This window comes from Eptesicus fuscus, chromosome 1, assembly GCF_027574615.1.
Source record: "Eptesicus fuscus isolate TK198812 chromosome 1, DD_ASM_mEF_20220401, whole genome shotgun sequence".
Lineage (NCBI taxonomy): Eukaryota > Metazoa > Chordata > Mammalia > Chiroptera > Vespertilionidae > Eptesicus > Eptesicus fuscus.
In genome coordinates this window covers 77,339,059-77,366,331 of record NC_072473.1, presented here as the reverse complement: position 1 = coordinate 77,366,331, position 27,273 = coordinate 77,339,059, and the positions used below count along the sequence as shown (strand labels likewise).

The following is a 27,273-nucleotide window of genomic DNA, read 5'->3' as shown; positions in this document are numbered from 1 at the left end:
TGAAAGGGTAATATGCTAATTAGACCGGGAGACCTTCCAGGAGACCTTCCGGACAAAGCCATGGTGGCTGGGCTGAGGCAGAGGTGTTTAGGGGCGATCAGGCCAGGATGGGAAGGGCAGTTGGGGGTGATCAGGCCAGGGGGGCCAGTTGGGGGAGAGCAGGCTGGCTGGGGAGGGGCAGTTGGGAGCAATCAGGCTGGTGGGAGGGCAGTTGGGGGTGAGCAGGCTGGCGGGAGGGCAGTTGGGGGTGAGCAGGTAGGGGGGCAGTTGGGGGTGAGCAGGCCAGCAAGGGTGGCAGTTAGGGGCAAGAAGGCCGGCAGGCAGAGTGGTTAGAGGCGATCAGGCAGGCAGGCAGGTGAGCAGTTAGGAGCCAGCAGTCCCAAATTGCAAGAGGGATCAGGCCTAAACCGGCAATCAGACATCCCCCGAGGGGTCCCAGATTGGAGAGGGTTCAAGCAGTCTGAGGAACACCCCCGCCCTGTGCATGAATTTTGTGTACTGTGCCAATAGAAAAAAATAAAAGGTTGCAAGGAGAAGGGCAGCAGGTAATATATAGAGAAATAATCCAGCTATCCCCTGAAATGGTCAGACTACTTTTGGAGTGTGTTTACTTTTTTTTTTAATCCTCACCCAAGTATATTTTTTCCACTGCTCTTTAGAGTGGAAAGGAGGGAGAAGGGAGAGAGGTACAGGGAGAGAAAAATATTGATGTGAGGGAGACACATCAACTGGTAGCCTCCTACAAGTGCCCTGACTGGGGGACAGGATCGAACCTGCAACCCAGGTATGTGCCCTTGAGCAGGAATTGAACACGTGATCCTTTGGTTCACAGGCTGACACTCTAACCACTAAGCCACATCGGCCAGGGCTATATTATGAGCCATTTTGACAGTAGCAGTGTGTCCATACCAAGACTACTAGGATGGTAAAAGGTCTGACACATGAGAAGCAATTCAAATAACTGAGGATGTTTAGCCTGGAAAAGAGAAAATTTAGAATAGACACAAGAACTACCTAAAATTATCTGAATAATTGTCATGTGAAAGATTGATTCAGTTTGTTAGTGAGGGATAAAATGGCAGGCTTAGGACTAATTTGGTAGGTGTGGCTTAATATAAGGAGCATTAGCTTGAAGTCTGACAGGCTTGAGTTTAAATCTTGACTCCATCAGTTTGTAGCTTTGTGACCTTGGGCAATTCATTTTGACCCTCAGTTTCTTCATCTATAAAATAGAATTCATATAATCTATTTCATAAGGCTAAGTAAGAACTCATGAGGACTAAATAAGATAATGTATGTGGGAGTGATTGTAAATTGCAAAACATAATACAGGTGTAAATTATTACTGTCATTATTATTTACTAGGAAAAAAGTTAGACCTTTTATAAAGAAGCACTGACAATTATTTACAGCTGTTTAACTAAATAAGCTGTTTTGTTAGAAGTGAAATATCCATCACTGGAAATGTTCAATCAGAGACAGGATAATCATCTACTGGGAATCTGGTAGAACAAAAGAATGTTAGAATAGATGACTTCTAAGGTCATCCCTTTGAATTCTAAGATGCTATGATCCCATTGCTATTAACAACCTTTAAGCTTTTCTTTACAAAGGACTATATAACCTTTGAAATAAAGGTGGCAGCCTTTAGATCTTTGCCACTATTTGGATTTATTCTCAACTCCAGGAAACCACTGTTCTCTCCATATCAGAAAGAAGAAGCACAGTTGCTGGCTCTAAGACTTTCCTGAGCAAGAGAGACAAGTGCAGAAAAGCATGTCGGGAAGGCCTTAGAGTTTGTGACTTCACAAAATGAAGAAATACCCAAGAACACCCAAGATCACAGCTATCTTGGCCAAGTAGCTTAGGTTGGAACTGCACGAGGCAAGTGTTTTTGAGAGTTTGACCCCAAATGTCCTCTCACCTCTCCACCCCACTACGTGGCCCAGAATTGTCACAATTCAGCAAAAGGAAGCCTATCAGGAGGGTTTCACTGGAAAAACTCCTCTCATGCAAGCCTGTGAAGTCAGAAACAGAAGCACAAACACACAGGTAAAAGAAAATACTAATTAGCAGCTATGCAGATGCAACCGTAGGATGGAAATCAGTTCCAGTGTTGAATCTAGCTTTAATTCTGCTTTCATTTCCATTTTTCCCCAGTGCATTGAGGGGAACTTGCACCTTGAACCCTCTTACCTGGCAATCAATGAGTTAAGTTCTTACTCTGCCCTGTCTTGATCCAATTCATCAGAAGGTGAAACCATAAGAGCTAAATGACTGCTTTTTTAACATCTTCCATTTTCTGGCCCACTGACAAGTTTTTATATTTGGTATAATTCTTTGAGGAAAGGGAGAAGGGGTAAAGGGAAGAGTGACAGAGGCAGGAAGCTTGTCACTATATTTACTAATACAAATGGGTATGGTAAAGGAAGTTGTAGTCTTTGAACATATGTATTTTACCATGGTAATGAAGTGGAAGAAAAGTCAAGGGGAGAGATGGTCACACACATGGAATCAGCAATGATGGTGGCTTAGCTACCCAGGAACAAAATATGAGCTCTATTCTGACTTGGAAGAGTGGAGTGACATGGATTAACTGAGGAAAGGCTAAAGATTACATAAACAAATTGGAGTGGCCCCAGCGACTGCCCAGCAAGGAAATACACAACTTGCTGATGGGCCCTTTGCAATGCCCTGGGGGAGCTTATACTGTCTACAAAACACTGTTCTAAACAACCTAACATGTCTTACAAACACTTGCCTCGTGGCGCCCCGGCCAATCTTGAGCAGCTTACTGCTTCCTTACATTTCCTTATCTCTGGCCACAGGCCCCAACTACACCATGACTTACTGATGAAGTTAGCCTGGCCAGTGAATATGGTGTACTGAAGCTCATAGGAGCTGATGCTGAACTCATCATCCGAGATCCAGTGAACTGTAATGGTATCATGGGAGGCAGTACAGAGTTCCTCTCGGATAGATGGTGGGTTTGGAGCTGTAGGAAAAGGTAGAAAAGAATATAAGGAAATCACACTTTTTGTTCTGGAATTTTACAATCATTACTTTTGCTGCTCAACCCAACATCTTGTTTTGAGATTTTAATAAGAAGCTTTATACTTCACATACCATAAAACCTAAAGCTAAGGGCAGAGACCTCAAGTTCCCCCAACTCACTTTTGCTTCAATGATCCTACCTAATAAAATGGTAATATGTAAATTACCATCACTCCAATACACCCACGATTGGGCCAGAGGGAGGCGCAGGGGGCAGGACTCGGGGTGGCTGGGGTAGCCGATTGGGCCCGCAGGACGGTGAGCTCCGTTGCCAGTGGCGGTGGGAGCTCAGCTCAGCGTCTGCGCCATGGCTGTGCTGCGGCACAGAAGGGGCCTCTGGGGCAGCGAGCTCACTTCCCGCTGTGGACCATCAAAAGCGGGGGAGCTGGGTGCCTGTCTGCTCCGGCACCAGGCCTTTCAGAAGCCTCCACCAAGCCGGAGGCTTCTGAAAGGCCTGGTGCACCAGCGAACAGGCACCTAGCTCCACCGCGATCGAAAGTGAAAGCTAATAAATGACAGCTATTTTAATATATTAACAAAAATAACTACAAAGTTATTAAGTGTGTGTATTTTTTTTCAGGAAATGATCATTCAAATAATCCTGAATGTAGCCAGCATTTTTTAAAGGCTGGTTGCATTCCCTCATTTTCTAAAACTGTCTGCAAGCCACATATTTCTTACATTTTTCTTCCTAATCTGCCAATTCTTAAAGTTTCCTTAAAACCATTTGGGTGGTATCTGTACCCATGTGGGACATTCTCTAATATTCCATAATTGCCACCTGAGTTCTGCCTCCATAACAAGTAACAATATATTACTGATAGGTTCATAAGGAGAAATCCTTTAGCAACTTTTTATTTTTTACCTTTAAATATGAATGTTATACCTATTCTGCCCCAGAAATGTTTGACAAATCATCTTTCTTTTCTGTTACATTAACTAAAATGTGTTCTATTTAAAAAGACACATGTATCATTTCATAGGTTATAAAAGCATTTTCATTATACATATTGTCCTTTCCAGATTATTTTAAAGTATAAGCACACCAAAAGAAAAAAAAAATGAGAAAGGAAGCACAGTATTTTCACACCTGTTAAATAATCTAGCCCCTCTAGCAATTTCTTTTCTCTGGAAAAATCTAAAGCAAAGTTTTCAAAGGCATCATTAAAATTGATGTCAGGAATCAAAACTTGAGAAGATGCAGTTGCCATAGCGACCCTGCAAAAGAGAAAAAGTACATCAATATACATCAAAATAAGTTTGCAATCATTATGCAGTGTTTGATTTCTGGTTTAACAAGGTGAAATTAAATGACTTGATTCATTAAGTGAAAAATCTCATATCTGTGCTTTGCCAATTGAAACCATTTAAATGTTAATCATCAGGAACCAATCAAAGGTTGTATCATATTTATTCACATATGTTAACTTCTCAAACACACTCCCCCATCCAGTCTTAATTTTGAGAAGTAAATACTGGATTCCCCCCCCCCCTCTATTCCCCCGCAACTGCATCAACTTCCATCTGGCAGGAGTCATCAAAACTAGACCTCTGAAGGCTTGGTAAGAGCAATTTGAAAGATTTTTTATGCTAATCAATAAGCCAGCACATTGGAGCTGAGTTAAAGCCTTCCCCTAAGTACTGTACTTTATTTGATCTTTTATAACATTTACATGTAATTGTATTATTTTCTAGTTGTATAATGTTATGCTAGTTTTATCTCTTCAACTAATTCTAAGCAACTCAAGAGAAGGGTTCATATTTTGTACCTCATATCTTCCATGGTCCCTAACAAAGTGTTGGACACATGGTGAATCAATAAATACTGAAAGAATAACTGAATAACTAATAACAACACACTGCTGACATTTATTTAGTATTTTTACATACATACATAAATACATACATGCTTTACATACATTATCTAATTTTTTTTTCCATTTTGTAAATGAGAAAGATGACACATAGAAAGATTAAGAAACTTGCCCAAGGTCATACAACCAGTAAGGGTCAGGAAAAAAAAGAAATATAAAATATAACGGAACCCATGTTCATTGCTTCTCAACTTCATACCTTAACCATTTAAGACAGTTCCTTTTTTGAAAAAAAAAAATGTATGTATGGATTCCAAGATGGCTGCAGAGTAGGTGGAAGCTAAACTCACCTGCTCAGTGCCAAACCAGATTAACAGCTAAATTATATGGCAATCAACCTGAATAACCAAGTGAAAGCTAGCTGGACTGAAATGTTATAACCAAGAATTTACAGAAGATACCACATAGAGCCTGATAAGAAGGGTCGAGACGCAGAAAGATCTGAGAAGCTGGAGGGATAGCTCAGCTGTAAAACTCCCTCTCCCCAGAAGCGTGGGGTTTAAACGCTATGCTGGGATTCTCAACCCAGAGCAACAAAAATGAGAGAAGGGAGTCTGCTAGAGACCCACATGCCCACTTCCCAGGTTCGAGCACTCCTATTGTTACAGCACCACCTAGTCCTGTGGTCGGCAAACTGTGGATCGCAAGCCACATGCGGCTCTTTGGCCCCTTGAGTGTGGCTCTTCCACAAAATACCATGGCCTGGGCGAGTTTATTTTGAAGAAGTGGCGTTAGAAGAAGTTTAAGTTTAAAAAATTTGGCTCTCAAAAGAAATTTCAATCGTTGTACTGTTGATATTTGGTTCTGTTGACTAATGAGTTTGCCGACCACGCACCTAGTCCTTCAACTACTAGCGATACCACCTTGCTGAGCTCAGGTCCTATAGAGGGGTCAGCTGGCTGCACTCAGCCGGGAACTTCAGGGTACTCTTTTCCTGGGGAAGCTCTTGATGGATACTCAGACAGTGATTGAACTGTGTAGCTTGGGAAGTGGACATTTCTTCCACACCTCTAAACACAGGTGGCACCACCCCCACACCTGTTGAATTACTTCGACTGCCCTACCACCATAGAGGGATCAGAGTGCCATGCAGAGCTGGAATGTTCAGAGCATGTCTCCTAGGAAGGATTTGTCTGAGAAACAGACAGATGGATGCTGAGTTGTGTGGCTACATCACAAGGGGCCACTCCTATCTCCCCTGTGAACTCAGCTCACACTATTTCCCAATTGGAGACTAATTTGACCTGGCTTTCTATTACGTGAGCTCAGTCACGTGGGGGGATCAGAGGGCTATTCAGAGCTGGATTCTTTGGTGCATGTCTACCTCAGATGCTCTTTCTGGGAAGGGAAAGAAGTGACCATTTCCCTCCTACAGGCTTACTGACACCACCCCCAACAGGAGACTGTTTGGATCTGCCCTCCCAAGTCCCAGTGGTCCCACACTGCTGAGCTCAGACTCCTCCAGGAAGAATATGAAACAGAATGAGTTGTGTGGCTCTAGGACATGGGCCATTTTCCCCTTGCATGTCCAACTGAAGTATAGCCCTCCCTTCACATAGCCAAATCATGGTCCTTTGGGCCTGATTAATTTTGCTGGCCTCACCCTCATGATTCCCTGAGACCCTGCCCCACCATAAAGGTGTCTGAGCACCCAGCAGGTGGCAGCTAGACTTAGTATACCTAAGGACTTTTGCTGAGTGGCCACAGAATGAGCACTGGCACCATATTTTAATCTGCATCAATCTGGTGAACAATGTCACGCCCTTATGTGGTGACTCACTTAGAGTTTACCTCAGGCAAATCAAATACCTCCAGAGGCTATTTCAGTGATTGAGCACAATGGGAGCTGGAAGATGGAGATAGGCAGAGGTAGATCTCAAGGTGCTTTGGGACTTTTGATGATCTGCCCCTGGACGTGGTGGTGGTAACAGCTAGCGTTGGTGTGCAGCTTGGTCCTGCCCATGCACACCCCGGATAAGTACAGACAGCCACAAACTGTAGATCACTTTCTAGCTCCAAACAGGTTACCTAGGGCCAGTCACAGACAGTGTCTGACATGGGCCTGCACCAGTCACTCCTAGAAGCGCAGAAACAACACATCCAGTGCCCAGCTACAGAAAGCATGAGAGCAGGATCCAGGAATGTTTCACAAGTAGCATATCCAAAGGAAAATCTCGGTAGGCATCTAATCCTGCTGAGGTGAATTCTGTGTCAGGTGGCCAGTACCTGCACAGCAGCTCACATGCTGTGGTTGGGGTTGATCCTCACAGTCAGTCAGGCTGAAGGGTGATCCCATGCACAAACAGACCAATAGCAATCAAGTTTTCAATTACAACAGGAGGGACAACATAAACTGGACATGCCTGGAGCACCATATCAAGTGATCAAGGAGTCTGTACCACTGGACCCCCAGGACACCTATTACATAAGACCAATTTACCAAGACTGGAAGTCACAGCAGATCAAGCTAATACATAGAAACAAAAACAAAGAAGCAGCAAAATGTGGAAAGGAAGAAACATACCCCAAATGAGAGAACAAGAGAAATCTCTAAAAAAAAAAATAGATAAATTAAATGGAGCCAAGCAACTTATCAGATGAAGATTTCAGAAAAATGGTTATAAGGATGATCAAGGAACTTAGTAAAAATGACAATGTACTTAGTGAGAACTACAACAACATGAAAAAGGACGTAGAAATCATAAAAAAGAACCAGTCAGAAATGAAGACTACAATATCTGAAATGAAGACTGCATTAGAATAAATAAACAGTAGGCTGGACAATGCAGAGGATAGAATCAGTGATTTGAAAATCAAAAGAAAAAACAACAAATAAGAACAGAAAATAGAAAAAGAATTTAAAAAATTAAGACAGTTTAAGGGACTTTTGGACAACATGGAGTGTAACATCTGCATCATAGGGGTACCAGGAAGAGAAGAGAGAGAGCAAGGGATTGAGAACATATTTGAATAAATAATGACCCAAAATTGCCCAACCTGGTGAAGGAAAAAGACCAGAAAGCTCAGAGAGTGCCAAATAAAATGAACTCAAACTGGCCCACACCAAGACACATCATAGTAAAATGGCAAAGTATAAGGACAAAAAGAGAATCTTAAATTCAGCAAGATAAAGACAGTTAGTTAGCTATAAGGAAGCTCCCATAAGACTGTCAGCTGATTTCTCAACAGAAGTATTTCAGGCAAAAAGGGATTGAAATGAAATATTCAAAGTGATAAAAAGCAAGGACATACAACCAAGACTATTTTACCCAGTAAAGCTATAATTTGAAATTGAATGAAAAATAGCTTCCCAGACAAAAAAAAAAAGTTAAAGAAGTTTGATACCACAAAACCAGCACTGTAAGAAATGTTAAAGGGCCTTATTGCAGAAAATAAGAAAAGAAGTAGGAGGGGAGGGAGAAGTGGAGGAAGAGAGGAACATAGTTAAAAGAATAAAATGGCAATAATTATTTACCTATCAATAATCACTTTAATGTAAATGGCTTACATGCTCCAACTAAATGACACAGGATAGCTGAATGGATAAGAAAACAAGACCCATATATATGCTGTCTATAAGAGACCCATTTAAGAATTACAGATACACAGAGACTAAAAGTAAAGGGATGGAAAAATATATTTTATGCAAATGGAAAGGAAAAGAAGTTGGGGTAGCAATACTTACATTTGACAAAATAGACTTTAAAACAAAGACTATAGTAAGAGACAAAAAAGATACTACATGTTGAGGAAGGAAGCAATTGAACAAGAAGATATAACCTTGTAAACATATATGAACCCAACACAAAAGCACCTAAAAATGTAAAGTAAATGTTGATGAACATAAAGGGAGAGATTGACAGCAATGCATTCATAGTAGGGGACTTTAACACCCCATTGACAGCAATGGATAGATCTTCAAGACAGAAAATTAAAGACATAAATGACACACTAGATCAGATGTATTTAATTGATAGCTTCAGAGCATTTCACCCTAAAGCAGTAGAATATACATTTTTTTCAAGTGCGCATGCAACATTTTCTAGTATAGACTACATGTTCAGACACAAAACAAGTCTCAATAAATGTAAGAAGATTGAAATCATATCAAGCATCTTCTCTGACCTTAATGGTATGAAACTATAAATCAATCAATAGAAAAAAAACTGAAAAAAAACACAGATATAAAGAATATATAACATGTTACTAAACAATAAAAGGAGATCAAGAAATAAATCAAAAGATACTTTGAAACAAATTAAAATAAAAACACAACAACTCAAAACCTATGGGACAAAGTGAAAGCAGTCCTATGAGGGAAATTCATAGCATTACAGTTCTATCCCAAGAAACAAGAAAAATCTCAAATAAACAATCTAACTTTACACTTGAAGGAACTTGAAAAAGAATAACAAACAAAGCCCAAAGAGAGTAGGAAGAAAAAATTAATAAAGATGAGAGCAAATAAATGATAAGCAGTAAAAAAAAAAAAAAGCAATACAAAAGATCATTGAAACAAAGAGCTGGTTCTTTGAAAAGTTAAACAAGATTGACAAACCTTTATTCAGACTCATCAAGAAAAAAGAAAAGGACGCAAATAAATAAAATCAGAAATGAAAGAGAAGTAATAATTGATTCCACAGAGATACAAAGGATTGTAAGAATATATTATGAACAACTATGTGCCAACAAACTGGACAATCTGGACGTAATAGATAAATTCTTAGAAATATACACTGAGTGGCCAGATTATTATGATCTCTCAATGCATAATAATCTGGCCACTCAGTGCATGTGTGTGTGTGTGTGTGTGTGTGTATACACACACACACACACACACACACAAACATATGCACTGAGTGGCCAGATTATTATGCATTCAGAGTGTGTGTGTGTATATATATATGTATATTATGTATATATATATATACACACACTCATACATATATGTATTAGAGGTCCAGTGCATGAATTCATGCATGGGTGGGGTCTGGCCAGGGGGAGGGGACATGGGCGGTTGGCTGGCCTGCCTGCTGGTCAAACTCCTGGTCAAGGGGACAATTTGCATATTAGCCTTTTATTATATAGGATATACACTGAGTGGCCAGATTATTATGGGTTCAGAGATCATAATAATCTGGCCACTCAGTGTACAATCATCCATAACTGATTCAGAAAGAATCAGAGAATCTGGAAAGATTACAATTAGTGAAATTGAAGCAGTAACCAAAAAAACCCCAACAAACAAAAGTCCTGGACCAGATGGAGTGACAGGTGAATTTTACCAAACATTCAAAGAACTAACATTCTTCTTACACTATTCTAAAAAATTCCAGAGGAGGGAAGACTCCCAAGCTGTATTATGAGGCCAACATGATCCTACTCCAAAACCAGATAAAGACATTAAAAAGAAATAAAATTATAGTCCAATATTCCTGATGAACATAGATGTTAAAATGCTCAACAAAAAACTATATCCAGCAATACAATCAAAAGATCATATACCATCATGAAGTGGGATTTATTCCAGGGATGCAAAGTTGATACAATATCAGCAAATGAAATGTGATATAACACATAAACAAAATGAAGAATAAAAACCACATGATTGTATCAATGAATGCAGAAAAGTCTTTGATAAAACCCAGAACCCATTTATAATAAAAAGTCTCAGCAAAGTGGAAATAGAGGGAACATATCTCAATGTAGTAAATGCCATATATGACAAACACACAGCCATTGTCATACTCAATGGGCAAACACTACAAGTGTTTCCCTTAAGATTGGGAATAAGACAGGATGTCCACTTTCACCATTCTTACAAAACCAATTACTAGAAGTCCTAGCCATAGCAATCAGACAAGAAGAAATAAAAGACATCCAAATTAGAAAAAAAAAAAAATAAGGAAAACTGTCATTATTTGCAGATGACATGATACTATATACAGAGAACCCTAAAGATTCCACAAAAAATCTTCTAGAACTTACAAATGAATTCAGTAATGTATCAGGATACAAAATAAATATCTATAAATCAGTTGCATTTTTATACACCAACTAGAGGCCCAGTGCATGAAATTTGTGCACGGTAGGGTCCCTAGGCCTGGCTGGTGATCAGAGCCAGTCGGGGCCTTCTGGCTATTGGCTAGGGCCTTCCTTCCCTGGCTGCCGGCTGCCGGCTGCCGGCTGCCAGCCGGGGCCTTCCTTCATTCTGCGCCGCCCCCTGGTGGTCAATGCATGTCATAGCGAGCAATCGAACTCCTGGTTGCCTGGTTGAACTCCTGAGGGGACACTTTGCATATTAGCCTTTTATATATATATAGATAGATAGATAGATAATGAGCTATCAGAAACTGAAGCTAAGAAAACAATTGCATTTAAAATTGCATAAAAAAATAAAGACCTAGGGATAAATTTAATCAAAGTTATAAAAGACCTGTACTCATAAAAATGTAAGACACTTAAGAAAGAAACTGAACTCAGATCCACAGACCACCAAGGACTGATGGCAGAAGATGGAGTGCTGGCAGTGCTTGAAGTACTACACAATAAATGCCAAAAATGGAAAAAGAAAGAAGGGAAGGAAGGAAGGAAGGAAGGAAGGAAGGAAGGAAGGAAGGAAGGAAGGGAGGAAAGAAGGAAGGAAGGAAGGAACTGAAGAAGTTACAAATAAGTGGAAGTATGTACCATGTTCATGGATAGAAAGAATTAACATCATTAAAATGTCCACACTACCCAAAGCCATCTTTAGATTCAATTTAATTCCTGTCAAGATACCAATGGTGTATTTCACAGAGTTAGAATAAATGTTCCAAAAATTTATATGGCACCACAAAAGACTCCAAATAGCCACAGCAATATAGAGAAAGAAGAGCAAAGTGGGAGGAATCACACTACCTGATATCATACTATACTACAAGGCCACAGTTATCAAAACAGCATGCTACTGGCATAAATACAGACATACAGATGAATGGAATCGAATAACAAGCCCAGAAACAAACCTCTGCCTCTATGGTTAATTAATATTCGACAAAGGAGGCAAAATATACAATGGGCTAAAGATAGTCTATTCAACAGATAGCCTTGGGAAAATTGGGCAGATACATGCAAAAAAAAAAAAAAAAGAAAAGAAAAGAAAAACTAGACCACCTTCTTACACTATACACAAGAATAAACTCAAATTGTATTAAAGACTTAAATATTAGACTCAAAACCATAAAAATACTAGAAGAAATCATAGGCAGTATAGTCTCAAACATTTTTTGCAGCAATATTTTTCCTGATACATCACCTCAGGCAAGGGAAACAAAAGAAAATATAAACAAATGGACTACATCGAACTAAAAAGTTTTGGCACAGCAAAGGAAACATCAACAAAATGAAAAGACAAACAACTATATGAGAAAACACATTTGCCAATAATACAGCTGATAAGGGGTTAATATCCAAAGTTTCAAAATACTTATAAAACTCAACACAAAAAACCCCCAAAACAATTCAATTAAAAATGGGCAAAGGTTTTCCCAAAATGGCAGTGGAGTAAGTGAAAGCTGACACTCTCCCAGGACCACACTGGAATTACAACTAAGATACAGAAAAAGCATCCTGAATAGTCAACTGAAGACTGATAACCAAGGATGGAAAGTGGATACCACATAGAGACTGGTAGGAAGTGCAGAGGTGCAAATGGGCTGGCCGGACTCCCACAGACAGCACCTGAAGTTCTGGAGGGACATCTCAGCTGTGGGGGGTTCCCACTGAGAGCCCTGGGGTCTAAATCCCAAGCTGGGCTCCCCAGCCCAGAGCACCAGAACTGAGAAAGGTGCCCACATAACATCTGGTGGTGAAAAGCAGCAGGGTTGCTTTCTGCCAGGGAGACACTGCTGGAGATGCAGGTACATTTTAAAGGGCCAACACACACAAAATTTTGTGTGCAGCCACTCACCTTTGGGTCTGGCAGAGGCAGGGCAGGGTGGACTAGAGCTGAATGAGGAGATTTCAGGGTAGGGGGCTCTGGGGTTAGAGATCAGAAGGCAACCACCCAGGTTTCCTGTGCTGAGTCATTCCCTCATACTGCAGAGGACATCTTTCTTTGGCAGATCTTTATCAGCCAGGCAGCTTTTGCCTGGGGGGAACAATTGTCCCACCCCGTTGGGAAACCTCTCGCCCAACCCTGTGGAGTTTACACCTTTCTGTGATCTATAGCCTGAGGATAATTAAGACTGAGAATAACAATAGGACTGTAGGCAGCAGAGGGGATCTCTGGAGTCTTTGAGTCTTTGCTTAATCTCCTTCTGGACCTGGGCTAGAAAAAGCAGACTTTGGTGCACATCTTGGTCTTTTCCAAAGGCACCCAGTCCCAGCAAAGGAAGCCACAAGCTGTGGATTGCAAATAGCTCCAAAGAGTATTCAGCGTCAGTCACAAACAGCGTCTGACATTGTCCTGCCCTAGAGACTGGGGGTAATAGCAGATAGACCTAATACATGGACACAAACCCAAACAGGCAGCCAAAATAGGTAGACAAAAAAAAACCAGCCCCAGAAGAGCTAAATGAAATGGAGAGAAGAAATTTATCAGATACAGAGTTCAAAAAATGGGCAAAGGATCTGAGTAGATACTTCTCAAGGAGGACATACAGATGGCCAATAGACATATGTAAAGATACTCCAAGTCACTAATCATCAGAGAGATGCAAATTAAAACTACAGTGTGGTGTCACCTCATACTTGTCAAAATGGCTATCATCAATAAATGATCAAACAAGAAGGGCTGGTGATGATGTGGAGAAAAGGGAACCCTTGTGCACTGTTGGTGGGGATACAGATTGGTGCAACCACTGTGAAAAACAATATGGAGTTACCTCAAAACATTAAAAATGGAACTGCCTTATAACCCAGCGATTTCACTTCTTGGAATATATAAAATGAAACCCAAAACACTGATTTTAAAGAACATATGCACCCCTATATTCATTGGTATGCTATTTACAATAACCAAGATTTGGAAGTGGCCCAAATGTCCATCAATAGATGAGTGGATAAAAAAATCTGTGGAACATTTACACAATGTAATACTACTTGGTCATTAAAAAAGAAGGAAATCTTACCTTTTGCAACAGCATTCATGGACCCGGAGAGCATTATGCTAAGTGAAATAAGCCAGTCAGAGAAAGAAAAGTACCATATGATTTCACTTATATGTGGAATCTAATGAACAACATAAACTAAGAAACAAAATAGAAACAGACTCATAGTTACAGAACAGATTGACAGTGGTCAGAGGAGAGAGGGGTTGAGGGGCTGAGTGGAATATGTAAAGGGATTAAGCAAAAAATAAAGCCACAGACACAGAAAATAGCATGGTGGTTACCAAAGGGAAAGTGAGGTGGGTAGAAGCACAAGAGGTTAGAGGGAGGATACATGGTGATGGAAGGAGACTGACTTGTCTTGGGGTGCTGAACACACAATACAATATACAGTTGATGTATTATAGAACTGTACACCTGAAACCTATATAATTTTTTTAACCAATGTCACCCCAATAAATTAAATTAAAATTTTAAATTAAAAAATATAACTGGAGAAACCAAGATGGTGGCATGGGTAAAACCTGAACTTGCTGCCTCGCACAACCACTTCAAAACTACAACTAAAAGAAAAAACAGGTATCATCCAGAACCACAGGAAGGCTGGCTGAGTGGAAATTATACAACTAGAAGGAAAGAGAAAAGCACACTGAGACTTGGAGGAAGTACAGAGGTGCAGAAGTGAAGTGCAGAGGTACAGAGGTACGTACGCAGAAAGGGATAGCAACTGAGTACGCTGTTGTCTTTTTCAATCAGGAGGGAGATACAAGATCCTGACTGCTCTGAACTCTAGTTCCGAGAGAGACTCTGGGGACCCAGACTCATACGGGGAGAAACTGGACTGTCTGGCATTGGGTAGAACTTGAGGGCGGCTTTCTCTCAGAGGTGCTTGCAGTGATCATTGTTCCTGTACAGTGCCTCGGGACACAGAGACAGTGGACCTCTTCCAGGCAGGGCTGACAGTCATCCATTGCTGTTTGCTCTACCCTGGTGATTCCCTGAGACCCTGCCCCACCCAATTTACAACCCCACCCAAGCTGTGCGCAGAGGCTTTTGCATACGAATGGCCTGGCCTTTTGCAATCTGAAACCTAATGTATTGCAGCTGGGTCAAAGATCCCCAGAGCCTCCAAAAGAAGACCCAAGGCTCAACAGCACCTTGCATTGCTTCATAGCTGGGCCTCATCTGGGCACCTCCAAACCCCAAAAAAAGAGAACAAATCTGCAGATATCTCTGTAGCTCCTGCTGGGTGGCCTCTCTCCTTGGAGATCCAAGAGCCAGTGTACCCAGTGGTCAGAGAGAGACCATCCAGACTACAACTCTTCACACCCATAAGAGACACACTTAGGGGGCAGACTCAGTGAGTGCCAAAGCCCCACTGAAGCAAGTCTTGCCCCATAAGGGTGTCTCCAGCACAGAAGTTCTCCCATCATAGATACAACTGATCCTCACAGCCAGTTGGCCTGGAGGTCAAATCCTCCCAGTTATACCAACAACAATCAAGGCTTAACTATAACAAGACTGTGCACACAGCCTACAAAGGGGTTCACCAAGAATGTCCACCTCAGGTAATTAGGGAGGCTGAGCCACTGGGTCCTATAGGACACCTAGCACACAAAGCCATGCTATCAACACAGGGAAGCAGCCAAATGAGGAGACAAAGAAACAGATCACAAATGAAAGAAATGGAGGAAAGCAAACTACTGGATATAGAGTTCAAAACCACGGTTATAAGGTTACTCAAAAATCTTCTAGAGCCGAGACCGGTTTGGCTCAGTGGATAGAGCGTCGGCCTGCGGACTGAAGGGTCCCAGGTTCGATTCCGGTCAAGGGCATGTACCTTGGTTGCGGGCACATCCTCAGTAGGGGGTGTGCAAGAAGCAGCTGATCGATGTTTCTCTTTCATCGATGTTTCTAATTCTATCCCTCTCTCTTCCTCTCTGTAAAAAATCAATTAAAAAATATATTAAAAAAGAATTTTCTGGAAAAAGCCGATAAATTTAGTGAGACCTCAAGGATATGAAAAAGGACCAACTAGAAATTAAGCATACACTGATTGAAATAAAGAATAATATACAGAGATACAACAGCAGACTAGAGGATCCCAAGAATCAAGTCAAAGATTTGAAATACATAGAAGCAAAAAACACCCAACTGGAAAAGCAAAAGGAAAAAAGAATCCAAAAAGATGAAGATAGTGTAAGGAGCCTCTGGGACAACTTCAAGCGTACCGACATCCGAATTATGGGGGTGTCAGAAGAAGAGAGAGAGCAAGATATTGAAAACGTATTTGAAGAAATAATGACAGATAACTTCCCCTGCCTGGTGAAAGAAATAGACTTACAAGTCCAGGAAGCACAGAGAACCCCAAACAAAAGGAATCCAAAGAGGACCACACCAAGACACATCATAATTAAAATGCCAAGAGCAAAAGACAAAGAGAGAATATTAAAAGCAGCAAGAGAAAAACAGTTAGTTACCTACAAGGGAGTACCCATACGACTGTCAGCTGATTTCTCAGCAGAAACTATGCAGGCCAGAAGGGAGTGGCAAGAAATATTCTAAGTGATGAATAGCAAGAACCTACAACCAAGATTACTCTACCCAGCAAAGCTATCATTTAGAATTGAAGGTCAGATAAAGAGCTTCACAGATAAGAAAAAGCTAAAGGAATTCATCACTGCCAAACCAGTATTATATGAAATGCTGAAGGGTATTCTTTAAGAAGAGGAAGAAGAAGAAAAAGGTAAAGACAAAAATTATGAACAACAAAGTGACAACAAATACATATCTATCAACAAGTGAATCTAAAAATCAAGTGAATAAAAAGTCTGATGAACAGAATAAACTGGTGAATAGAATAGAATCAGGGGCATAGAAAGGGAGTGGACTGACAATTCTGGGGGGGAAAGGGGTGTGGGGTGTGTGAAGAGACTGGACAAAAATCGCACTCCTATGGATGAGAACAGTGAGGGGAGGTAAAGGCGAGGGTGGGGGTGGGATAGGTGGAGGGGAACTTTGGGGGGGGAAAAGAGGAACAACTGTAATAATCTGAACAAGGAAGATTTTATTAGTGAAAAAAAATAATAAAAAATATATAATTGAATAAAATAGCAGTATAAGCATGTTATTTAGAAACATAAAATTTATGCCAATAGAAACAGTTAATAGAGCTAAAATTACTTGGCTTTGCTTTAAAAGTGTAGACTATGGCACTAGACTTCCTGGGTTTGAATCCTACTTCTACCCCTTACTAGTTGGGTGACCTTAGTCAAGTCACCCAAGTTTTCTAATGCTCATGCTCTCATTTAAAAAATAGGAAATAATAGCAGTTTTTATCTCATAAAGGTTTCTCAGGACTGAGTTAATACTTAGAATAATGACCAACAGTAAGTAAATGCTTAGTATTATTATTGATAGAGATCAGAAATTGGGGTGAGGAGGAGATTGTTATTTCTTGCAATATGATTATCAGTAATATTTAACTTTTTAATTGCACAAGTATTGCTTTAATATAAAGAGCTTTAAAAGTTTTAAGAATAAATTAAAAGTGAGGAAATGGAAAATCTTTTAGGAAATTTTCTGTGAAGGAAAGGAGAGTGATAGGTCAATAGCTACAGGAATTGGGAGGTAGAGGAAAGTTGTGGGCATTACTATTATTATTGATAGGTGAGACATGAGTGAGTTTAAAAGTGCATGTTAGGCCTACTAAAGTGGTGAAGAAATTAAAGTAAGGAAAAAGAAGGCATGTAACCAAAGCACAAATGAAGGAAAATCTCTTCCATTATAACCAGAAGGAAGATGAACATAACGGATGTGGTTGTAGGTGTGCCCTGAAGTTTGGTATGGGATATTGAGGAATTTATTATTTCATACCTACCACTCTCTCTGTAAAACAGGAGGTGAACTTATTTGCTGAGCATTAGCAGGAAGGTGGCAGGGTTGGAATTTTGAGATGAGTACAGAAAATTTGAAATAGCTATTATGGAAATAAGGAAAAAATGAAGCTGACCAAGGCAACACGAAGGATTTCAGGTCAGTACTAAGGGCCAAGGTGAGATTAGAGGCCATGAATTTGTGGTGTAGTAGTATCAATCTCTTTGGTTATATGATTTTCTCCAGCAGTATTCTGCAACTCAAATATAGGCATGGAAAATGTGGGAATAGATAGGTTGGCCTATTATCAGGATGGTGTGATAAAAAGGCAGTGTGGCAAGGGAACTGGGGTTATTAAAGAGAGTAGCTGAAGTGAGAAATCACAGACTCTAAAGAGGCCAAAGAAAGAAGTGAAGGAAGTTGTGAAGACAGTCAGTAGCTGGTAGGTAGGAATCAGAGCTTAGAGGTCCCAATGAAGCTGAAGAATAGATGTACTAGAAGAAAAACAGACAACTGTAAATACAGAGGTTGTAGTTAGAATTTGTAATGTTTTTATTTATGATCTAAGTGTAATAATAAGTGATGGTGAAGGTTAGCATGTGCGCAATGGAAGTGGGTGGATGAAGAGGAGCAGAAGTGAGGGTCACTGGAGGAGGACATGGCAAAGAGCCAGGGGACTAGATGACTAGAGTATTAGATGGGTCAACCATGTGGATGCTGCTAACATCACCAAACTAATGGCAGAAACAATAAAAAGAATACTGTGAACCTAGAGCCAAAGTCTTCAATGAATGAGAGGGAGATAGGAGATCAATTCTGGCCTAATGGGCCCCTATTGCCCCTTGAAGCCTTGGTGACTATAATGAACAATGTTTCACTGTAGACTTCAGATTCTTTGTAAATGAAGAACTGGTAGGCTGCAGAGACAGAGAAGGGTGCCAGAAATCAACAGGGCAATCCATGACTGAGGCTTAGTAACTAACTAGCTGGTAAAATCTTCAGGTGGCAACTGCTACATACATGCCTGAACAGAATTAAATGAATGACTTTAAGCTGGCCCCTTTTCATAAGAGCAGGCATGTCAAAAGAATATAAGGAACTCACCTCTCAGCAATATTTTTTGCAGACTGGAGAAACCGTGCTTGGTCATTTTCTTTCAGGATATGCTCAGCTTGGTTGATGAGGACTGTTGATCGTTCAAGACACTGGCGACAATTAGCAACCTGCTGTGCCAACTTTCTCAGTTTCATAACCTTAAAGTAATTAGCAACAGAAAAATAAGAGAAAACATCCAGTGCTTAATTAAAAACAATAAAACAACAGGAAGGAGATCTGCTGCAGTGACTCTAAAAATAAGGCCAATTCACTTTAATAGCCAATGGTCTCTTTACCATTCACCTTCTCACCCTACCCTCTATGTCTGTGATGCCAACCCCTCCTCCTAGCTATAGCCTGCTTACTTACCCTGCAACCCAGTAATATACTCTAGATTTTCTGCTCCTCTTTTTATTGATAATGTTAATTTTTCTGGTCATAAAAGCAATGCATGCTCATATAGAAAATGTAGAAAATAGCCCTATCCAGTTTGTTCAATGGATAGAGCATTGGCCTGAAAACTGAAGGGTCCCGGGTTCAATTCTGGTCAAAGGCAGGTACCTTGGTTGAAGGCTTGATCCCCGGCCCAGGTCAGGGCATGTGTGGGAAGCAACCAATCAGTATGTCTCTTTCACATCAATGTTTCTCTCTCTGTGTCTCTCCCTCTCCCTTCCATTCTCTCTAAAAATCAATGGAAAAATATCCTCGGGTGAGGATTGACAAAATAAAGAAAGAAAGAAAAGGAAAGGAAAAGTATAAAAAGATACTCTACCACCCAGGCATCACGACTGTTTACATTTTATTGTCAATACATTTTCACATACATGTTTAATAAAAAGTACCTCCTCTTTCTTCATGAAGCTCTACATTTCTATGTATATATTTCTCTAAGTATCTTTACACATACCTTTGTGTTCACAGATCTGTATTCCCGAAAACTTCAATTCCTGTGTTAGCTGGAACCACCCAGTATGGCATAAAGTATTGGTCACCACTCCAGGCTCTCATAACATCTCACATTGTATACACCACATGAGGTTTTAATCACTATACTGACCAGCAGACCAACAATTCTAAAACCATATAGATGCATGGAGTCTCATACCTGACTTTCTTGATCATCATTCTTCAGTTCTCAAGCTAAAGCCTAGAAGTCTTCTCTCTGTCCTTCATCTTTTCTATCTAATAAATTGATGATTCCCATAATTTCCTTCTAGAGATGTCTGTTATGTTCTTCCCTTCAGTTGTACTGCCACTTCTCTGGGTTAGGTCTTCATTAACTCATACCAAGAATCATTCCATAAATCTCCGAACTTGCTTCCTATATACCCTGCACACCTCTGCCATATCAATCAGTCTTCTCTCTTCCTAAGAAACTAGAATGGTTTACTTATGTCTTTCAGATTAAGCCCAAAGTCTTTATCATGGCATTCATGGTCCTTCCATAATTCTGGCCCACATTCCCACCACTATATTTTTCTTATATTGGCGTATAACATACATACAGCAAAGCACCCAAATGTGAAGTATGCAACTCAATGATTTTTTTACATATACATATACGCATATTACCATCAACCAGGTCAAGATAAAGAATATTTCCAATGCCCTAGAACTGCCAGCATTTTTATGGGATTCACAGCATTAACCCTTTGCACTCGCTTGCTTTTTTCTCGATTCCTTTATTCTAATGCTAACCATGTCGAGACACACTCGACATCCGAGTGCAAAAGGTTAAGCCAAACATTGCTTCTTTGCCTCTCTCCCTAAAACCTCATTTCTTCTTGCTTTCATGATCCAAAATCAAACTAGAATCTTCAGCATAAAACCTTAACTTTTGTAAAGTCAACTTTGCCTTGACATCACTGAAGTGTTGTGCTTTACCTTTGTCTCTTTGATTTTGACAGCAATCATTTGCTTCCTCTGCTGGATGATCTCTATCAACTCGTCACATTCTTCCATAAGTTTTGCCTCATGCATAGCAGTATTCACCTGCCAAGAAAGTCCAGAATATTACACAGTGATTGCTGCCTTTGTCCTCTGCTGGTTCTCTGAAAGGTTCGGACTGACAGCTAAACATGCACAACTTCTTCCATACCTCCCTCATAAGATCCACTCCTAGAAGAAGGGTAGAGATGATGATATTAATGATGCAAGGGCACTGAAGCACCACAGATAGGAAACTCTCCGGCCTCTGGTAGATCATGATGATTAATGGAAGGCTGGGCAGAAGGACAGATGAGATGGGGGCATGTTATTCCCACTGTGCAATTCCCCTTACTCCAGCACCCTGTCTTCCTGTTCTTTTGGAAAGAGGGTAAGGAAATTTAAGTACGTCAGGGAAAGAGTATTCCTCTTCACAGGATCAATGATATCAAGATAATATTACAACAACATATTTCTACCATCCTAACAAAAATGTTTTCAGTTTTCTTTATTCCCTTCTAATGTTAAAATATATGAATGTACAGCTATATATTCACAATAAATACATTGGTCACCACTCCAGGTGAGTGTAGCCGAAACCGGTTTGGCTCAGTGGATAGAGCGTCGGCCTGTGGACTGAAAGGTCCCAGGTTCGATTTTGGTTAAGGGCATGTACCTTGGTTGCAGGCACATCCCCAGTAGGGGTTGTGCAAGAGGCAGCTGATTGATGTTTCTCTATCATCGATGTTTCTAACTCTCTATCCCTCTCTCTTCCTCTCTGTAAAAAATCAATAAAATATATTTTTTAAAAAAATAAAAAATAAATACACGAGTGTAGAAATATTTTCACATAGTTGTCATCATGTTTCAGTAGATATTTCTCACCTTGAGCTGTCCAGTATCTGAATACCTTTCTGATTTGGGGATACTTGCTATGTCAAAGTATTTCCATTGCAAAATCAGGGTGGGATTATGGAAAAAGAGCCATCATTGTTGGTTATTTTTCCATATACTTATTTTTCCTTCTTTCCATCTCTACTACTACTAACATTAGATGGTATGAAGCTCCCAAAAGGGTTAAATGAGAGCAGGGGATCTTTGGGCTACCCAAGTGTAAAGGAAAAGGGGAGGGAAATCAACTTACATCTTTTAAACACTTAATGTACCAACTACGTTATAGATAAAATTATTTCATGTAATTATCATAAACACTTTATAATATAGAGCCATTTTTATCCCCATTTTGCAGATGGGGAAACTGGGGCTCAGAGACTTTTAGTGACTTGCTCAAGATCATACAGCTAGTAAAGGGTAAAACCAGAATTTAAACTGAGTTCTGTCAAGTGAGACCCTTGGGCTGGCTGGGTGGGCAGACGAGGTTCAGTTCCCTTTCAGCAGCACACAGAGCAGTCACACAGGGAAGCACAATCATTCCAAGAGTCTATTCAAGGATCACTCAAGTAGAGCTCTAGAATACTGAGGAACAGACAATGGGTTACTTAAGCAGCAAACATCAAGGGGCCAGATGTGCTTCCTTAGCAATGTAGAGCTGCATTTCCAATTGCTAGCTCTCTTCAGAGAGTTCATATATTTCAAGCTCAGAAAAGCACCTGTCACTAGACTCTGCTGCCTCCTCTCTTATCCTCTAAGGTCCCCAATTAGCCAATTTTCTGTTTTATTCTTAACTGAAATAAAATGTGCTTGCTGAATTTTCACCTTATTTTGTTTTATTTCCATATTCAAGGGGGGATGCTAAAATGAGAGTTTCCATTTATTCTGAGTGAACAGTCCCACTCTGGCCATTCTAATTTTTTTCTGATTCCTCAGCCTTTCCCTAAGTTAGATCTACCTTTCCAAGGAAATAATTTCACCCTCTCAAGGACCTCCGACTCATGTGAGAATAAGAGATTCATCTATTCATCCAGTGCTCCCTGGATCTGTGCTTAGAGTATCTGGAGACTTAGACCATTCTTATTTATAGTTTCTTTTTGAGGCTGCTGATGGTGTAATTTTAGTGTCTTGTGTCTTAGAATTTAGGTTTTGGAATAACCTTTACATAATACTCACTATATGCCAGGTACTGTCCTAATCAGCTTACATGTACAGTCAGCCCTCCATATCTGCATGTCCTGCATCCTTGAATTCAACCAACCACAGATTGAAAATATTCGGGGGAAGGAGTGGCAGTTACATTGTAGCCCAGCCAGTGTGGCTCAGTTGGTTGAGCATCTTCCATGCACCAGGAGGTCGCTGTTCAGTTCCAGGTCAGAGCACATGTTTCTATCTCTCTCTCCCCCTTCCTCTCTCTGAAATCAATAAAACATATTTTTTTAAAAATGTTACATTGTTGCTGATGTGTATTATGTAGTTAGGCCTATGATGGTTGCATCTGTGCTGAACATGTACAGACTATTTTTTCTTATCATCATCCCCTAACCAATACAGTATAATAACTATTTACATAGCATTTACATTGTATTAGGTATTATAAGTAATTGATAGATTATTTAAAGTATAGGGGAGGATGTGTGTAGGTTATATGCAAATACCGTGCCATTTTATATAAGGGTCTTGAGTATTCACAGATTTTGGTATCTGTGAAGGGTCCTGGAACCAGTCCCCTACAGATACAACTGTAGTAGTTCTTTCCATCACCAAAACAACTTAATGAGGCAGGTACCATTAATCTCATTTTATAGTTGAGAAAACCTGAGCATAATCAAAGTGACTTGCTCAAGGCCACATCTCTAGTAAGTGGCAGAGATGGGATTTGGAGACAGGATATCCAACTGGAGTCTACACCTGTTTTTAAAAGTTTTAACCGTTTGCACTCACTTGCTTTTTTCTCGATTCCTTTATTCTAACGCTAACCGTGTCGAGTCACACTCGACATCCGAGTACAAAAGGTTAAATATGTTTTTACTGATTTCAGAGAGAAGGGGAGAGGGAGAGAGAGATAGAAACATTAATGATGAGAGAGAATCATTGATCGGCTACCTCCTGCACGCCCCCTACTGGGGATCGAGCCCACAACCCAAGCATGTGCCCTGACTGGGAATCAAACCATGACCTCCTGGTTCATGGGGTGACACTCAACCAGTAATCTACACTGGCCGGGCATGGAGTCCACACCTTTAACCATCACACTATACTTCCTCCCAAGATGAGTGTAACAAAATCCCTATCTTTAAAAAAAAATCCCTATCTTTAATTACTGACAATTGTTCCTTCTTTCGCACATCCATTTTTATTCTGTCATCCCATTCTCTTTAGTCATTTCATACTATTTATTCTTCCCCTACATTTCTTGCACCTCCATGTCTTGTGCCTTTACCCAAGACACTCCTTTCACTTACTAATAAGTCATTTCTCTATTTGTTTATTGAACAAACTTCTATTTATCTTTTCAGGTCCTGGTCAAAGATCACCACTTCTGTAACTATTTCTCACCTGTTTTAAAAACAATTGGTCCCTTATTTATATTCCTTGCACCGCCATGTCTTGTGCCTTTACTCAAGACATTCCTTTCACTTACTAGTAAGTCATTTCTCTATTTGTTTATTGAATAAACTTCTACTTATCTTTTCAGGTGCTGGTCAAAGATCACCATTTCTGTAACTATTTCTCACCTGCTTCAAAAACAATTGGTCTCTTATTTATCTACTAGTAGCCCGTTTGCACAAAGATTCGTGCAATAGACCTACATTCACCTGGCTGCCTGCACCAGTTTTCTGCCAGCACCGGGGACCCAGGCCTTGGCTGTGGCCACCGCCTTCTGCCTTCTTTCAGGATCGGGGCTTGGCCCCGGGCAGTAGCCTTGGGCTCGGCTGCACCCAGCGTCCCTGCTACCGATCGCAGGAGCCGACCCCCAGTGGTCTCCAGCGATCGGCGCAGGCTCCCCGCTGACGCCCAAGGCCGGGAAAGCCTCGGGTGGCTTTCCCGGCCTTGGGCTCCACCACACCCAGCGTCCCTGCAACGGTTTCCTGGTGGGCGTGGTTGATGGGCGTGGCTTGGTTGGTAGGCGTGGTTTGGGCGTAGCAAAGGTGCGGTCAATTTGCATATTTGTCTATTATAAGGTAAGATACTAATAATAGAGGAATATGCAAATTGTCAGGGACACCATCACAGTAACAGTAAAGACCAAACAGCAGGCTGCGTGGGGCAACCAGGCCGGCAGAGGGGTTAGTGAGGGATGACCAAATGACTGAATAGCAGGGCTGCATGGGGCGACCAGACTGGCGGGGGGGGCAGTAAGTGGCGACCAGGCCGGTGAGGGGGGGCAGTTGGAGGTGACCAGGTGGCAGGGGGGGCAGTAAGGGGCAACCAGGCTGGCAGGGGGGCAGTTAGGGGTGATCAGGCTGGCAGGCAGAGGTGGTTAGGGGTGATCAGGCTGGTAGAGGGAACAGTTAGCGGTGATCAGGCAGGCAGGCAGGTGAGCAGTTAAGAGCCAGTGGTCCCAGATTGTGAGATGAATGTCTGACTGCCGGTTTACCTAAATCGGCAGTCGGACATCCCCTGAGGGGTCCCGGATTGGAGAGAGTTCAGGCTGGGCTGAGGGGACTCCCATGCATAAATTTCATGCACGGGGCCCCTAGTATTTCTATAATACTTTATATGTAAGTTAATTATACTATTTACTGCCTTATGTCATAGGTATTCATTAGTTTGTCTTTTCTACTCAAACATGAGCTCTGGAAGCCAGGGGTTGTGTTTTATTTGCCAGCATAGTGAGTGGCATATGGTAGATGTTCAGTAAATATTTGTTGAATTGAATTGAATAAGAGGAGAAATGTATCTCACTGCTTGCTAGACATGCCCATGTGGTTACTCAAGTTACCCTAAACTCAATATGTCTAAAAACAAACTCATCATCTTCCCTCTAAATCTGGCTTTCACTCCTGATTTTCTTTTTTTGTTAATGTTACTGTCATTATTGCAGTTTTCAGGTTCAGTTACCTGTGACTTCTCCTTCTCCTTCTTCCCCCACATAAATCCATAGCAGTCCCAAGTCCTTCTATCCTTTTCTTTTTAATTTCACTAAGTTCTTCTGATAATACAATGAGGCTCTCAGCCAAGGGACCAATAAGTTGAAGTCTTAATCACCCTTTAGGACTATTATCGTAAGAGCCTCATTAATTCATCCCCCTACCTCCATAATCTTCACTTTGTCCCATCCTATACCCAGAAACCAAAAAAATCATCACAATCTTCATCATCAAACATGTATTAAGCATGTCTTTTGTGCAATGCCCTCAATAAATTTGCAATCAGGCTAGTGAAAAGCCACACATATAAAAAAAATAAATCAAGGTAGCATAAAATAAATACCACTAAGTAATGTAGATTATAATCTACAGAAATTAAAGAAAAAGATCATTCTTGGTGGGAAAGTGGAGAAAAATTGCCTGAATGAAATGTGACTTGAATTGAGCCTGAATGATGGATAGCACACAGATTAAAAGGAGAGAAGGAGAGAAATTTTGAGCCAAGCTAATATGATTGAGCCTTGTTCTTTAGTTAATATGATATCTTTGGAAAGTATTTTTTTTTGGAAGAAGGAGGGTAAGAAGGCCAGAGAATGAGCACAGTTAACCTTTTAAAAAGCTGTACTGGGTCCATATCCAAGATGGTGGTAAAATAGGTGGATGTTACATTCACCTTCTCCCAGGACCAAACTGGAATTACAACTAAAATATAGAACTATCAACCTAAATAACCAATTGAAGAGTAACTGAATAGAAGACTTATAACCAAGGATTTATAGAAGAAGCCACATTGAGACTGGTAGAAAGGGCAGGAACGTGAAAAGGGCTGGAAGGTGGCTGAGGTTCTGGAGGAATATCTCAGTAGCAAAGGTTCCCTCTTAGCAGTTGGGGTCTCAACTGAATGCTGGACTCCCCAGCCCAGAGTACTAGAACCAGGAATAGGAACCCAAATAACATCTGACTGTGAAAATTGAGGGAAAGACAGGAGTCTGCTAGAGATAATTGCCTACCTAAAGGGCCAATGCACAAAATCTCATTTGCAATCACTCACCCTGGCTTCCTGCAAAGGGAGAAATGAGCATACCAGAGCCATGTGAGGAGAGACTGTGATTTGTGGCTCTGGGGAGAGAGTTGAAAGGACTCTCTGATACCTGTAATGAGTCCCACTCCCACACTGTAGATATCATCTTTCTTGGATGGAGGACTCCCCTCCTTATGGCACCAGCCTAGGAGAATGCAATAGCCCCATCCTCTGGACTCCTATAGCATCATCTTACACAGCTCATCCCCAGCTGAAGAGTCAGCTGCTAGGACTTGGGTGTAGAGGTCTGGCCTGACTCTAGGGTTGTCAGTGACTGAGTTGTGTGGCTTTAG

General features: G+C 40.9%; 1 protein-coding gene and 1 non-coding gene across 5 annotated transcripts in view; both read right to left on the bottom strand.

Annotated features, from left to right (window-relative positions):
* The window catches only part of MID2 (midline 2), a 122,345-nt gene that overhangs the window by 7,227 nt on the left and 87,845 nt on the right, over positions 1 to 27,273 (bottom strand). For 3 of the 4 annotated variants that reach the window (XM_008156307.3, XM_028132349.2, XM_054722731.1), the window contains exons 4-7: positions 20,873 to 20,980; positions 18,998 to 19,146; positions 4,145 to 4,272; positions 2,762 to 2,995 (exon numbers count right to left, since the gene is read on the bottom strand). In XM_008156307.3, the coding sequence (XP_008154529.1) occupies positions 2,762 to 2,995; positions 4,145 to 4,272; positions 18,998 to 19,146; positions 20,873 to 20,980 (619 nt within the window). The remainder of the gene's footprint in view (positions 1 to 2,761; positions 2,996 to 4,144; positions 4,273 to 18,997; positions 19,147 to 20,872; positions 20,981 to 27,273) is intronic. The other variant, XM_054722775.1, reaches the window with a different exon arrangement.
* On the bottom strand, positions 15,352 to 15,426 carry MIR9229A-2 (microRNA mir-9229a-2). The gene has a single exon (NR_130532.2). It is a non-coding gene; the product is annotated as a microRNA mir-9229a-2 (primary transcript).